Source organism: Brassica napus, chromosome C1 (genome assembly GCF_020379485.1).
Source record: "Brassica napus cultivar Da-Ae chromosome C1, Da-Ae, whole genome shotgun sequence".
Lineage (NCBI taxonomy): Eukaryota > Viridiplantae > Streptophyta > Magnoliopsida > Brassicales > Brassicaceae > Brassica > Brassica napus.
Genome location: NC_063444.1, coordinates 27,937,526 through 27,952,698, shown reverse-complemented (window position 1 = coordinate 27,952,698; position 15,173 = coordinate 27,937,526). Strand labels below are relative to the sequence as shown.

Below are 15,173 nucleotides of genomic sequence, written 5' to 3'. Positions count from 1 at the left end.
ATTATTAAATGTTTTAAAATCTTTTATTTCATTTATGCATTGTTTAAAATTGATTTTAATCTTTTAAAACTAATTTATAAACTGCTATCCATTACTTAACAAATCTTATAACTGATTTATAAGGCTTTATAAATATTTTAATACTTTTACAAATAATTAATAAGGCTTCAAAATGATTTTATAAGCTTTCACAATTCCTGCTATCTTTAGGATAATGCCCTATATATTAATCCTCGAGCAATACAACATGTTTTCGTAGCCACATACCATCACGAGGATGATTCTTAGAATCCTTAGAAAAACAACTTGGTTCATATAAATATATATTATATTTTTTATTAAACTAACTATCAAATTGATTAGTAGTGTACAAAATAATATTTTTTTTCTTTTCTTAAATAAAAGCTACAGAATTACCTAATATGATTAACATATATATATGACATTTAATGATTATGAGTAATACATATTTGATAACAATTTTGTATCATTTCTCTTTTTGTTTTAACTTTATATTATTAAAATAAATTAAACAATCACATTAAACATATAATAAAAAAATTTAGATTTTTTCTTATATGTTATATTTTGAATTTTTTAAAACGGCTATAAATTACTAAAAATGATAAAAGTCACACACTAAAATTTTTGTGATCAATAGTTTAACTTTTTTTTGTTCAAACATAATACAAATGATCATAAATCGTATGAATATGAAGTCTTATCAATAGATATTCATATTATATATATATACATACATATATATATATATTAATATCATTTAAAATAAATTAGATACTGTATAAAAATATAAAAATATGTTAATTTCAAATTTACAGTGAAAAATTTATTGAGATATTAATATTTTAATTTTAAATTTTTTATTGAAAAATCTCACACTAAAAGTTTTGTGATTAACGATTTAAATTTTTGTTACAGCAAATATTCAAATGTTAATAAAATCATATGAGTAGGAAATGTCAAAAGTAAATATTTATATTAAAATATACTATATGCATCTATGTAAATATCACTAAAGTTAATTATATCCCATATAATGTAAATGAAATGATTGTTTTGATTAACTTACCAAAATCGTGATTGTAAATTAGCAAAAGGTATTGGTTTTGATTTATGTGTTTACTCTAATGTATATATTTTTATGTATAAAAATTATTATTTTTAAATAGGTGGTTTCTAATATGTTATTTGATCCTAACAATCCTAAAAATACACTTCTTCAAATCGAAGTGATATTTAATAATGAAAGCACTATATATTTTATTTCATTTAGATTAAATAATTTAGTCTTCACTTTTATTCCTAAAAAGCTTTTAATGAAATATTATGACAAGATTTCAATCACTTCTTTTTTGAGTTTGTTCGAAAAATGAGAGATTTGATAATTCGTCTGATATTTGTTTCTCCTTAATACCCTAACTAGCTATTATGATTGTAAGAATGAGAAGTTTGAACTATTTATTATAAGTATTCTGGTTTATCATTTGATAAATCAAAAAGTTCTTAGTTTATACATAGTTTACATATACTAGAATGATAAAGTATTATATATTTTTTTTATCAGTATACCCTTAAGTAACCAAACCTTAAAAGCGTATGTTAATAAAATAAGTAATTTGTTTTGTTGTTCTAGAATTATATGATTTTCAGACCGAACTGGTGAATATATAATAGAAAACCATTTATATTTCGAGTCTACATTTATAGTCTATAACAGCTTGATATATTAGATTTGAACACTAACCTGTGAATATAGTTTGCCGGTGATTTTCTTCAAAATTTTGATTTTTAGATATGTATCTGCAGTGGAACTAATTTTACATATGTCCATCTTTTTTAATTGACACATATGTGATTCATTGAATACATAGAAGAAGTTAAAAAAAGAAACTAAACTCATATCAATGAAAGAGAAACGAGAACGAAAACACAACTTTATAGAGGTAGAAAATGAAATCAATTATGGAGAGTCAAAAGTAAAAAAATCGAGAGCAGAAAACCTAATCTCCTTTTGTCATTTTAGAATTGATGTTGCCTATTTGATTTTGGTGATTTGTGTTAGCCGTAAAACTTAATTTTTTTTTGTGTGCATATGCAGTCTTAAAAATAATTAAAATGAGCTCTAATACGTTAACTTTTCAACAAATATGATACATTTAATAGTTCAACGTTTGTATTCGTCATTTTATAATAGATTAAAATTGTAGGGAACAAACATTAGTATAAAGAATAAATATGTTAGGTACATAAGTTAAATTAAGAGAGTACAAGGAAGAAAACCAAAAGACCAAAAACTTATGGGGTCAAATTCGAAACACTGAGAAAAATCATATGTTGCGGAGGAAGCCGATAAGAAGAAGATAAGACTAGAAAGCGCTTCTCTCATCTCTCTGCTCGGGAACTGAATAAGCTTCGCCAATGGCTTCTTCGTCTTTGTCACTCTCGTGGAGCTCCTCGCTTTGTTCGTCTCACACCTTCAATGTCGTCGGAAATGAAACACTAAAAGTATCCCAGCGAAGGTCTACTTTGGAGGTTGTTGCCCAGAAGAAAGCCAAGAAACTCCGCAAGGTAAAGTCTTTTTGATTTTGATTTTGATGTAGATGAAAGATAACTTGAATAAGCCTAGTGCTAATCTTTGTATTTTCATCATCAAAGTAGACACCTTTTATATCTCTAGTTTTGTTCCTGGCTGGATTTGTTTGTTGAAGGTAATCTTGAAAGAGGATGTGTTGGACTTGGGCAAGCAAGGGCAATTACTGGACGTGAAAGCCGGTTTCTTCAGAAACTTCCTCTTGCCCACTGGAAAGGCTCAGCTCATGACTCCGCTTCTGCTCAAGTAATTCACATTCAATACATTAAGTCACCCCTCAACTTCAGAACTCTCTTCATTTCGTATATCAAAATCTCTTACATGCGTTTTATAAACCCTTGTTGTTGTTGTTGTTGTTGTTCTTTTGCTAGGGAAATGAAGATGGAAAACGAAAGGATAGAGGCAGAAAAGCAAAGGGTAATCTGAGATGAGTACATTCATTGTTTTGTTTTGCTTTGCTCATCATGTGTGTTTTGACTTTTGAGTGATCAAGAAAAGCTCTTGTTTGGAACTTTGGTGGTTGTTTTAATATTCCTTTTTCAGGTGAAAGAAGAGGCGCTACAATTGGCTACCGTATTCGAAACCGTTGGGGCTTTCAAGGTTAAACGCAAGGGCGGTAAGGGCAAACAAATATTTGGATCGTAAGTCTTGTGTTAACCCAATCCAAATTTTCGTGGCCTTCAGAATCATTTCTAGCCTTTTTCTAACTTGATATTTCTTTTTACGGCAGTGTCACAGCACAAGACCTTGTTGACATCATCAAGGCGCAGCTCCAAAGGTAACATAACACTGAAAATTTTGATAGTTTCTCAGATGCTTCAAGCTTTCAAAATTCTTTGAAAAGCCTAATATGATTACTTCTGTGGCTGAGGTTTTAACAGGGATATAGACAAGCGCCTTGTCTCTCTTCCGGAGATCCGTGAAACGGGAGAATACATAGCCGAACTCAAACTTCACCCTGATGTCACTGCTCGCGTTAGGCTCAACGTTTTCGCCAACTAACAACCTTTCCAATAGTCAAAGACTGCTACTGCTGCATCCCCAAGGTATTTATCTACTCTCCATGGTCATAATATGGCTTGTTGGTAGTTTCGTCTCAGTCTGAATTGAAATATGTAGTTAAACCCATACTGTGAACTCTGAAAACATGGTTGTGTAATGGAGTTAAGCGTTTTAGGGTTTAGGGGCAAACGCAGATGCTAACTGGCCATTGCATTGTGTTTGGTGTTTTGAGGTTGCAGGAACATAGAGAAAGGGGGGAAGAGATTGGCCAGGATCAAAGTTTGTGAAGTTTTTCTTGTTAAATCTTTTGCTGCATTTGTCTTTTTTGCTATTTAAAAAAAATATTTTGGAATCTTGAAAATGTTATAAATATTTTCTTGAAGCTATTTTGTAATACATTTGTCTGTTGAAGTAGATGGACGCTTAAATTAACAACTAAACAAGCTGTAATAACCTAACAAATAACCATTAACCAGAAATCTGTAATGTAAAAATGTATGTTGCCGCCTCTTGTTACCACAAGATTTGACTATTATTAGAGAATTGGTTATTAAAAAGAAACAAAAAGCAGATGTTGTTTCGTTTCACTCCAATTCCGTTAACCAAAACATTTTGTTTAAAACAGTTGTAGTTTTTTTCCAATTCTTTTCATAATCATTTGATCTTGTTTTGTTTCTATCATCTTTGTTCTTGTTAGAAACCCTTTTTTTTTTCTTTTTGGGTCACAATGGAGTTCGGAGATGATATGAGTCTTTACCTTAGAGACACATGGAGAGAAGCAAACACAATCTGCGGCGTCCTGCCCATGAATCCGAGCTCAAGCGGGATATGGCCATCCACTAAGCTCCAAGATCCTAAAGCCAACATTGAGTTCTGGAACTACATGTTTCCACATGTTGAGATCATTTTCCTCATCGTCACCGTGCTATGGCAATTCTTCCATTTCTTCTTCAAACGTCTTGGCATGATTCGTTTCACTTCCCACATGCTTGTAAGTAAAGCGAATCTTTAAAAACTGTTTCTTACTTTGATTCAAGCTCGACTAAATGTGTTTTTTTTTTTTTTTTTTTGCAGACAGGAATTCTTCTCAGCAAGTCGTTTATGAAAGAGAATACACCCGCGAGGAATTTCTTTTCGACAGAAGACTACAAAGACACACTGTTTGGTCTGGTTGGTGCGTGTTCTTACATGATGTTCTGGTTCTTGATGGGAGTTAAAATGGACTTGAGTCTAGTCCGCAACACAGGGAAGAAAGCCATCACCATCGGCCTCTCCTCTGTGTTGCTCTCTATAACGGTTTGCTCCTTCATCTTCTTCGTCATCTTAAGAGATGTAGGAACCAAAAAGGGAGAACCGGTTGTGAATTTCTTCGAAATCATCTTCATCTACTCCATCCAATGCCTTTCGTCCTTTCCTGTAATCGGAAACCTTCTTTTCGAGCTGAGGCTTCAGAACTCAGAGCTTGGTCGTCTCGCTATGTCATCTGCTGTGATCAGTGACTTCAGCACCTCGGTCCTCTCTGCGGTTCTCGTCTTCTTAAAGGAACTCAGGGAAGAGAAAACTCGGCTTGGTTCCATATTCATCGGAGATGTTGTTGTCGGAAACCGTCCTTTGAAGCGTGCAGGGACAGTGGTGGTCTTTGTTTGTTTCGCCATATACGTTTTCAGGCCACTGATGTTCGTTATCATCAACAGAACACCTTCTGGTCGTCCCGTGAAGAAATTCTATATATATTTGATCATCATTCTTGTGTTTGGATCAGCCGTTCTTGCGGATTGGTGCAAGCAATCTATTTTCATCGGACCTTTTATTCTAGGCCTAGCGGTTCCGCACGGACCGCCTTTGGGATCTGCCATCGTCCAGAAGTTCGAGTCCGCGGTTTTCGGCACATTCCTTCCCTTCTTCGTGGCTACATCCGCCGAAGAGTTTGATACTTCTATGTTACACTCTTGGACAGATTTCAAAAGTATCTTCATCATCGTGTTTGTATCCTTTGTCGTCAAATTCGCCCTCACGACACTCCCTGCCTTGTTGTTCCGTATGCCCGCAAATGACTGCCTTGCTCTGTCTCTTATTATGTCCTTTAAAGGCATCTTCGAGTTCGGCGCTTATGCGTTTGGGTTCCAAAGAGGAGTAAGTATATTATTACATTTGACATATGCATGTTTATAACATTTTTGAGATACAAACCCGTTGAGTTGTTTTTTTTCCCCTTCATTTTGCAGTCTATTCGGCCTGTGACCTTCACCATCTTATCTCTTTACATCTTGTTGAACTCTGCAATCATACCTCCGATCTTGAGACGTATATACGATCCTTCGAGGATGTATGCAGGATACGAGAAGCGGAACATGCTTCACATGAAACCAAACTCCGAGTTGAGGGTTCTGTCGTGTATCTACAGAACCGACGACATTCATCCCATGATCAATCTCCTTGAAGCTACTTGTCCTTCAAGAGAAAGTCCTGTAGCTACTTACGTCCTTCACTTGATGGAGCTCATAGGACGAGCTTCTCCGGTTTTCATCTCTCACCGTTTGCAAACAAGAAAAAGCGAGGACACTTCTTATAACTCCGAGAGCGTCATTGCCTCCTTTGATCAGTTCCACAAAGATTTCTTCGGCTCTGTTTTCGTCAGCACTTACACGGCTATATCTGTTCCCAAGACGATGCATGGAGACATATGTATGCTCGCTTTGAACAACACAACGTCTCTCATCATCCTTCCTTTTCACCAGACTTGGTCTGCTGATGGATCTGCCATTGTTTCCGACAGTATCATGATCCGGAAACTGAACAAGAGCGTCCTCGAGCTCTCTCCTTGCTCTGTCGGAATCTTCATCTACCGGAGCAACAATGGCAGGAGAACGATCCGAGAGACGGCTGCAAACTTCTCATCTTACCAAGTATGCATGCTTTTCCTTGGAGGTAAAGACGATAGAGAAGCCTTAACACTCGCCAAGCGAATGGCTCGTAACGCACGGATAAAGATCACAGTGGTTTGTCTGGTCTCTTCTGAACAAAGAGCCAAACAAGTAACTGATTGGGATCGAATGCTCGATTTAGAACTGCTCAGAGACGTGAAGAGCAATGTTCTTGAAGGTGTCAGCATTATCTACTCCGAGCAAGTAGTGGATGACGCCTCACAAATATCAACACTGTTAAAATCGATTGCAAATGAATATGATCTGTTCATCGTCGGAAGAGAGAAAGGAAGGAAGAGTGTTTTCACGGAAGGGCTTGAGGAATGGAGTGAGTTCGAAGAACTTGGCGTGGTTGGAGATCTCTTGGCTTCACAAGATCTTAAATGCCAAGCTTCGGTGTTGGTGATTCAGCAGCAACAGCAGATGATTTAGGGTTTTAAATATACAACCATGATAAATTCAACGCTTAGAAATAACGTTGCCTTCATATACAAGTAATGATTACAATATTTTTGATTAGTGTATATATTTCATACAAGTTTATTTCAGAAGTTGTGATGACAGTTAGTGATACAAGCCTAAGCTGACAAAGCCTATATGATTCCCAAGCAAGAGAGAAGGAGCCGATCTAGCGCAAGGGTGATCCGGTTTTGGACTGATCTAATCAACCAAAGGGATCTGGACAAGAACGGATGGATGGATCCAAGTGCACCACACGAGAGAAGGAAAGCTCGTGATACAACACAGGGTTCTCAAGGCCGTGGAGGTACTGGTCTCACAAAGCAATGAGAGAGGAGACGAGTTATTGCTAGAGAGCTCTAGGGTTTTCTTTAGAAGAAAAGTTTCTATTTATTCAAAGTCTGCCACAAAATGAGGGTTTGCGAAACATATAAATAAGAACTAAAGGAACAAGCTCCTTAGGTCACGAAATATAAATGAAAAACAAAACTATAGTCTAAAATGAAAACATAAGGTAATGACATAAGTCTTCATAGCCTTGTACCGAGATAGCACTTAGGAAATGTGTAAAGCAGGTTGTGGCCTCGTAAAAAACCTTCTTCCGGAAAATCCATTTGGAACAAAACCAAGAGCAAGGAAAAGAGCACACACAAAGGGCTTGTCCTAGTTGCTAGATCCGTCCAAGAGTCTTGCTAGGCAAATTGATCTTCTATGGCAATGATCATCAGGTTGTTGTGGCCTTGTTCCGGAATGAATGGCCATATATCTTCACTTGATGCTTGATTCTTCTTAGCCGGTTCACTTTCTAGCTCATCTTTCTTCAAGCTTGAATCCTCAACCTGTCCAAGATCAGAAGTAAGTATCATGCTCTCATTAAATTTATGTTGAAGTACTTTAGCTCTTTGTCTAGTGATAGCTCCCTTGAATACGGTTGGCACTGGCACTAGTGGCACGTCTTGAACTGTCTCTGGTTTGGTAATGTTACTGATCATGTCCTGAATATCAGGTTCAGTTAAGTCTGGTTCAAGCTCTGGTTGAATGTCCTCATCATTCCCTCCCTCTTCAAAAAATTTTGGCCTCAAAACTGATTCATCTGCAAAACAAGGAGATAGATCAGTAACATTGAAAGTTGAAGACACATTCAACTCACCTGGTAATTCAAGGCGGTAGGCATTGTTGTTGATCCTCTGAATAACTTGGAATGGACCATCTCCTCTTGGCTTTAGCTTGGAACTCCTCTGGTTAGGAAACCTTTCTTGCCTCATATGCAACCAAACCCACTCCTTTGGTTCAAATACAACATCTTTGCGGCCCTTATTGGCATGTTTAGTGTACTGCTCAGTTCTCTTCTCTAGATTCTCTTTCACCTTCTGGTGGAGTTCCTTGACATAGGCAGCTTTAGCCTCTCCGGTTAAACTGATAGTTTCAGCTGGAGGTAAGGGTTTAAGATCTAAAGGGGTCTTTGGATTAAAGCCATAAGCAGCTTCAAAAGGTGACATCTTAGTAGCTGAGTGCTGAGCCCGGTTGTATGCAAATTCTATGAAGGGAATGCAGTCCACCCAGTTCTTCATATTCTTTCCAATTGTAGATCTAAGCAGCGTGGAGAGTGTCCTATTGACAACTTCAGTGTGGCCATCTGTTTGGGGATGACAAGTAGTGGAGAATAGCAGCTTTGTTCCCAACTTCTTCCATAATGTCCTCCAAAAGTGGCTGAGGAACTTGGTGTCTCGGTCAGATACAATGGTCCTTGGTACCCCATGTAAGCGCACAATTTCTTTAAAGAACAGATCAGCTGACTTGGATGCATCATTCACCCTGGCACAAGGTATGAAGTGTGCCATCTTGGAGAATCTGTCCACCACAACAAAGATTGAATCCTTGTGCTGGATCATTGGTAAGCCTAGTACAAAATCCATGGAGATGTCCACCCAAGGAGCTGTAGGAATCGGCAGTGGCATGTAAAGACCATGGGGCTGCACTCTAGACTTAGCTTTCTTGCAAGTTACACATCTGGCACAATGAGATTCTACTGCCTTCTTAAGATGCGGCCAATAGAAGTGTTCCCTGACCACGGCGAGTGTCTTATCTACTCCAAAGTGTCCCATAAGCCCTCCTCCATGAGCTTCTCTAGTGATTAAGTCTCTTAAAGAACAATGAGGAATGCACAATCTCCTCCCTTTGAAAAGAAACCCCTGATGTAAGTAAAACTTTCCTTGTGGTCCTCTGGTACAGCTTGAGTAGATAACTGCAAGATCCGGGTCTTCCTCATACAAATCTTTGATGAATTCAAATCCCATCACCTTTGCTTCCATGGTTGCTATCAGAGCATACCTCCTTGAGAGTGCATCTGCTACAATGTTCTCCTTGCCCTTCTTATACTTGATGATGTATGGAAATGTCTCAATAAACTCTAACCAGCGTGCATGTCTCCTCTTGAGATTGGTTTGCCCTCTTAGATGTTTGAGAGTCTCATGGTCAGTGTGCACCACAAACTCTTTAGACATCAGGTAGTGTTGCCATGTTTCTAAAGCTCTCACCAAGGCATACAGCTCTTTATCATAAGTAGGGTAGTTAAGAGCTGCTCCACCTAGCTTCTCACTGAAATAGGCCACGGGTTTTCCTTCTTGAATCAACACAGCTCCTAACCCAATCCCTGATGCATCACATTCTACTTCAAAGGTCTTGTTGAAGTCAGGTAGGACCAGTACTGGTGCATGGGTCAAGCGATCCTTCAAGGTCTGAAAGGCATCCTGTTGAGCCTTCTCCCAAATAAACCCAATACTTTTCTTCACCACAGTAGTAAGGGGTGCAGCTATGCTACTGAAATCCTTAACAAACCGCCTGCAAAAGCTAGCTAGACCATGAAAACTTCTGACTTGACTGATGTTTGTTGGTTCTGGCCATTCTTGAATTGCTTTAACCTTCTCCTCATCAACCTGTAATCTCTGTGAACTCACAACAAAACCTAGGAAAACAAGTTTATCAGTGCAGAATGTGCACTTCTTGAGGTTCGCATAAAGCCCTTCTTGCCGAAGTGTCTTTAGTACTTGCTCAAGATGTGTCACATGATCAAGTAAACTAGTACTGTAAATTAGAATATCATCAAAATAAACCACAACAAACTTACTGATGTATGGCCTAAGAATGTGGTTCATGAGGCGCATGAAAGTACTAGGAGCATTGGAGAGTCCAAATGGCATCACCAGCCATTCATAAAGACCTTGCTTTGTTTTAAAGGCTGTCTTCCACTCACTCCTTCTTTCATCCTCACCTGATGGTACCCACTATTAAGATCGATCTTGGAGAATATAGCGGCTCCACTCAACTCATCTAACATGTCATCAAGCCGCGGAATAGGGTGCCTGTACTTGATGGTGATGTTGTTGATGGCTCGGCAGTCTACACACATTCTCCATGTCCTATCTTTCTTTGGTACAAGTGATATATGGTGTTTTTGACATCATTGTGTATATGCTCTCTAACTTGTTTTCGTTGTTTTATCGAGTTAGTCTAGTCTTTTTAGAGTCATTTCAGGTCTGGAGAAGATTGAAGAGCTTAAGGAATAGGCATGAAGAAAAGAGCAAGGATTGGAGATTTTCCCTAAAGAACAATCCGCAGAGCAGTCTGACGGTCGATCCTACCAGGAACAGCCAGACGATTGTTCTCGATAATTATGGAAATTTCCATATCTTCCAAAGATTTGCCCTAGTTGCCGATTCTCCACTCTGAAGTCTATGGGCGTCTCCATATAAAAGCGACCCCTATCTATCTTATTTCTTTACGCTAGTTTTTGGCAAAAAGACCTAGACCTATTCTTGGATATTGCTATTGTAAGGGAGACGGCTCCTTTTCTTGACAGAGAAGATCATCCTGAACCCCATTGTTTTACCTTTGATTTACATGCAATATTATTCAGTTATTATGTCCTGTTCATCTTGTGTTATGGCTGAGTAGTTGTTTAGCTTGTCTAGGGTTCTAGGGTGTTAAACGCAAGGTTACACATAAATAAGCACTTATCGTTTCTTTGCTCATTCTAGTTCTTAATGCTAGTTCTAACCTGATCACTTATTGCTAGATCTTAGGTCCGATCACCCACTAACCGTGTAGTAGTCTACCTTATATCGAATGAATGAGCTGAACATCTCTAGCCAGCGAAAGTAGATGCTAGAGTGTTCAGTGAACTTATTGGACTTGATCTCTATAGCTTGCGACCGATCCTTAATCCAAACGACAGTTTAGGCGTCAAGGTCGGACCGCAAAGGGAACAGCACCACGACAGTGGGCTGTTCTACTAAGAGTGATCCGTGTTCTAGATCGTGTCTTAACGAGCTTGAATAAATGTTTGGCTAAGTTTTAACACCCGATAAGAAACCCTAGATCAGCTTATTCTCAATATCGAATCTAAACCTTTTAAAATATTTTACTTTACTTGCAAGTCACTACTTAATTCAAAACCCATTTTAGTTTTAGCTAAGTTGAAAACGCATAAGAATAAAGTGTAGACTGGTCCTCTGGATTGAATCTCAATTACTACAATTATCACTGTTAACTTGACAGTAGAAAATGTTCAGTTTTAGTGTATCAAGTTTTGGCGCCGTTGCGACGGGGACCAGATATTTTACCTTTGTTTTTCCGTTCTATCCTTAGTCTAAAGCATCTAACTTGCTTTTCTCTCTTTGTTACAACTAATGATCCAGGTGCATGACCAGTAGACATACTCGGAGCAACACACAAGGACCATTATTCACATTAAGTAACGAGGAGCTAGCAAGATTAGAAAGGCAGAATAGACAACAACCGCACCCTACTAACAACACAATGGTTAATGCGGAGGCCAAGACGATCTCACTGCTGCAATGGCGCTCATGCAACAACAGATGCAGCAGATGCAACAGACAATCAACGCCCAAGAATCTGCTCGCCAAGCACCAGGAGCCGACCTCGGTGCTCAGCAAGTCGAGCAACAAGGCGCCCCCATCGGAGAGCGGAACTTTCCGCGTAACTTCCCCACCACTCACTCCGCCATCAATCCGCTTCCCTGCACTAGACAGGACTATGAAATCAAACCCGATTTGATCAGCTTGGTGCAGAAGAAAACATTCAACGGTCTCGCAGCTGAAATCCCTTTGGACCACATTGAGAACTTCGAGAGAGTCTGCAATTTCTCTCGCGCGAATGGAGTGCCACCAGATTACGTCAAGTGCACGTTGTTCCCATTCTCCTTGGAAGGGAAAGCAGCTCGCTGGCTTGACTCGCTCCCAACCAGTACGCTCACTACATGGGAACAAGTCAGAGCGGCGTTCTTGAGCCACTTCTATACGAAGTCCAAAACCGCAGTTCTAAGGCATAAGATCTCGAATTTCAAGCAAAAGACCGACGAACCTTTCTATGATGCTTGGGAACGTTACAAGGAATACCGAAGGGAGTGCCCTCACCATGGGTTTGAGGATGACTATATTCTGGAAGTGTTCTATGATGGAGTGAGCTATGAATTCCGCAACGCTCTGGATTCCTCGAGCAATGGGGATTTCATGACACAAACAACACCAGGCACATTCGCACTGATCGAAAATATGGCGTCCAGCTCCCTCAACAAGAACAAGGAACATGATCGCTCCAAAAGCGTAAACAGCATAGACGACCTTGCGGCTAAGGTTGACCAGCTGTTGAAAGGTAATCAGAGCCAAGTGTTCATCATGGAGGAAGCTGCATCAGAGAACAATGTTTCAGACGCTACAACTGAGGGAGACAACACCGTGGATGATCAACAAGAAGTGAGCTACATCAATGGACAAGGATGGCAGTACAAGAACTACCACCCGAACCCTAACGTTAGGAACAATCCTCACCTATTTTCATATCCCAAGGCTGACAACCCGGTTGACAACGCTCAGAACAGTCAAGGGAAGAACATCGGCTATCAGAAACCATATCAGGGAAGAACATATGTCCTGAGCTAAGCGCAGCATAACCAGTTCCAGAACCAGAAACAACAAACTGCTCAACCTACCGCTCCTTTGCCAGCAACTGCTCCGCAAGACAAAATAAAAGGTCTAGCGACGATGAAGCAGCAGCTGCTCCAAGGTCATCAGATTCAAGGGAAAGCGTTGAATCAAGTCACCACGGACATCAACTCTAGGATGAACCACATGTTCAATGAACTGAGTACCAAATATGATAACGTAACCAGCCATATGCGCCAGATGGATGTTCAGATCGCACAGATAGCTGAGAGCGTCAAAAGGCAGCAAGGTACTCTACCTGGAAAGACCGATAAAAATCCTAAGGAATGTAATGCTGTAGCACTAAGGAGTGGAAGAAACCTACCTGATGCAATTCCCAAGAAGTTGGCGGCAGCAGAAAAGGGTAAGCAGAAAGAGGGTGAGCAACCACGATCTGAAACACCTCCTTTATCTGACGAGGAACCGGAACAGTCTGCTGAGATCGATCTGACACCTGTCGCTCCACTAGTTGAGCCTGTTCCTCCACGCGAATACACCCCCAAGGTTCCATATCCTGTTCCGGAAAAGACGTCTCGCAAGGATCGGGAGGAGACCAAGTGTAAAAAGATGCTGGAAGATCTGACTATCAAATTACCTCTTGTAGATGCGATACAGACGATACCTTCTATGCGCAGCTTGATGAAGGGGTTGATCTCTGGTAAAGTGACTGGAGATAGTGAGCTACTGATGGTTTCAAAAGAGTGCACTACGGTACTTCAGAACAAGCCGATAAAAAAAATGGATGATCCAGGCAAGTTTGTTCTCTCCATACAAATCGGGAGAACTGTATTCGCTTGTTCTCTATGCAATCTGGGTTCCAGCGTCAATCTCATGCCTTACTCCGTGAAAAAACGACTAGGCTTCACAAACTTCAAACCGACGAGAATTTCTCTGGTGTTCGCCGACAGATCAGTCAAGTCACCAGTGGGTATTCTGGAAGACCTTCCTGTCCGAGTGGGTAACACGTTTGTTCCGACAGATTTTGTGGTTCTGGAAGTTGAAGAAGAACCGAGAGATCCACTCATCCTGGGACGTCCCTTCTTGTGCACAGCTGGGGCGATCATTGATGTTCGGCAAGGGAGGATTGATCTTCACCAAGGAGACATTGCGATGAAGTTCGAAATAAACAAATTGCTGAAGAAACCGATGCTAGATGCGCAGACATACATCGTTGAGGATAACAACCTGGCGCTACTCTCTCAAGAAGGGATGATCGAGGAGATCTTGACCGACGATCCGTTCGAGCTAGCTCTGATCCGCTCTGCGACGGAGCACAATGTCATGAGCGTGGACGCGGACGGCTACGACAAGATGCTTGACTCAGCAAAAAGCATGGAGAGACTTGTAACCTATCTAAGTCTAGGGGAGAAAGACGAGAGCAATCAGAGCGATACCTCTGGAGCAGTCGCTTCTAAGGGCGCTACTAAGGTGAGCACGCCACGCGACGATCCATGAAGCGAACTGAAAGCTCCAAAGATTGAGCTCAAATCACTCCCTACGGGGCTCAGGTACGCGTTCTTAGGGCCAAATTCTACTTATCCTGTTATTGTGAATTCTGAACTGAACAATGTAGAAACAGCTAAACTCGTGTGTGAGCTGAGAAAATACCGTAAGGCGCTAGGTTATTCATTAGCTGACATTCATGGCATTTCACCTGATCTTTGCATTCATAGAATACACCTAGAAGATGAATCGATGACTTCTATAGAACATCAGAGGAGGTTAAATCCAAATCTAAAAGATGTTGTAAAGAAAGAAATAATGAAATTTCTAGAGGCTGGTGTGATTTATGCCATCTCTGATAGTAATTGGGTTAGCCCTGTTCATGTAGTTCCTAAGAAAGGTGGAATAACTGTAATAACAAATGAGAAAAATGAACTGATCCCTACTCGAACAGTAACATGACATCGCATGTGCATAGATTTTCGCAAATTGAATGCTGCCACTCGCAAGGATCACTTTCCATTACCTTTCATTGATCAGATGCTTGAACGATTAGCTAACCAGCCATACTATTGCTTTTTAGATGGTTATTCAGGTTTCTTTCAGATCCCTATCCACCCGGATGATCAGGAGAAGACGACGTTCACGTGCCCATACGACACGTTTGCATACAGGAGAATGCCATTCGGCTTGTGCAATGCTCCTGCGACCTTTTAACGTTGCATGATGTCT

General features: G+C 39.8%; 3 protein-coding genes and 1 non-coding gene across 7 annotated transcripts; 3 read left to right on the top strand and 1 right to left on the bottom strand.

Moving 5' to 3' along the window:
- Positions 1 to 2,302: 2,302 nt before the first annotated feature.
- Positions 2,303 to 4,027, top strand: LOC106428563 (50S ribosomal protein L9, chloroplastic). Of its 4 annotated transcripts, none has more exons than XM_013869317.3 (7): positions 2,303 to 2,589; positions 2,730 to 2,857; positions 2,983 to 3,028; positions 3,155 to 3,252; positions 3,342 to 3,389; positions 3,493 to 3,657; positions 3,853 to 4,027. In XM_013869317.3, the coding sequence occupies exons 1-6, from the start codon at positions 2,440 to 2,442 to the stop codon at positions 3,611 to 3,613; spliced, it is 591 nt and encodes a 196-aa protein (XP_013724771.2). In that variant the 5' UTR covers positions 2,303 to 2,439; the 3' UTR covers positions 3,614 to 3,657; positions 3,853 to 4,027. The 4 variants fall into 4 exon arrangements, with proteins under 4 accessions (XP_013724771.2, XP_013724770.2, XP_022550698.1 ...); XM_013869316.3 differs by having other exon boundaries at positions 3,846 to 4,027; XM_022694977.2 differs by having other exon boundaries at positions 2,971 to 3,028.
- A 240-nt stretch (positions 4,028 to 4,267) lies between these two features.
- Positions 4,268 to 7,080, top strand: LOC111202295 (cation/H(+) antiporter 4). Its single transcript, XM_022694978.2, has 3 exons — positions 4,268 to 4,604; positions 4,688 to 5,746; positions 5,839 to 7,080. The coding sequence occupies exons 1-3, from the start codon at positions 4,341 to 4,343 to the stop codon at positions 6,967 to 6,969; spliced, it is 2,454 nt and encodes an 817-aa protein (XP_022550699.1). The 5' UTR covers positions 4,268 to 4,340; the 3' UTR covers positions 6,970 to 7,080.
- Positions 7,081 to 12,332: 5,252 nt separating this feature from the next.
- LOC125581091 lies at positions 12,333 to 12,439 on the bottom strand. The gene has a single exon (XR_007318802.1). It is a non-coding gene; the product is annotated as a small nucleolar RNA R71 (small nucleolar RNA).
- A 619-nt stretch (positions 12,440 to 13,058) lies between these two features.
- Positions 13,059 to 14,453, top strand: LOC125579916. The gene has a single exon (XM_048743823.1). The coding sequence runs from the start codon at positions 13,059 to 13,061 to the stop codon at positions 14,451 to 14,453; it is 1,395 nt and encodes a 464-aa protein (XP_048599780.1).
- Positions 14,454 to 15,173: the final 720 nt, after the last annotated feature.

Coding starts and splice junctions, on each gene's coding strand:
- LOC111202295 (XM_022694978.2), top strand. CDS start 4,341: ATGGAGTTCGGAGATGATATGAGTCTTTACCTTAGAGACACATGGAGA. Junction 4,605..4,687: donor GTTTCACTTCCCACATGCTT/GTAAGTAAAGCG, acceptor TTTTTTTTGCAG/ACAGGAATTCTTCTCAGCAA. Junction 5,747..5,838: donor CGTTTGGGTTCCAAAGAGGA/GTAAGTATATTA, acceptor TTCATTTTGCAG/TCTATTCGGCCTGTGACCTT.
- LOC106428563 (XM_022694977.2), top strand. CDS start 2,440: ATGGCTTCTTCGTCTTTGTCACTCTCGTGGAGCTCCTCGCTTTGTTCG. Junction 3,029..3,154: donor TAGAGGCAGAAAAGCAAAGG/GTAATCTGAGAT, acceptor TTCCTTTTTCAG/GTGAAAGAAGAGGCGCTACA. Junction 3,253..3,341: donor GGCAAACAAATATTTGGATC/GTAAGTCTTGTG, acceptor TTTTTACGGCAG/TGTCACAGCACAAGACCTTG.
- LOC125579916 (XM_048743823.1), top strand. CDS start 13,059: ATGAAGCAGCAGCTGCTCCAAGGTCATCAGATTCAAGGGAAAGCGTTG.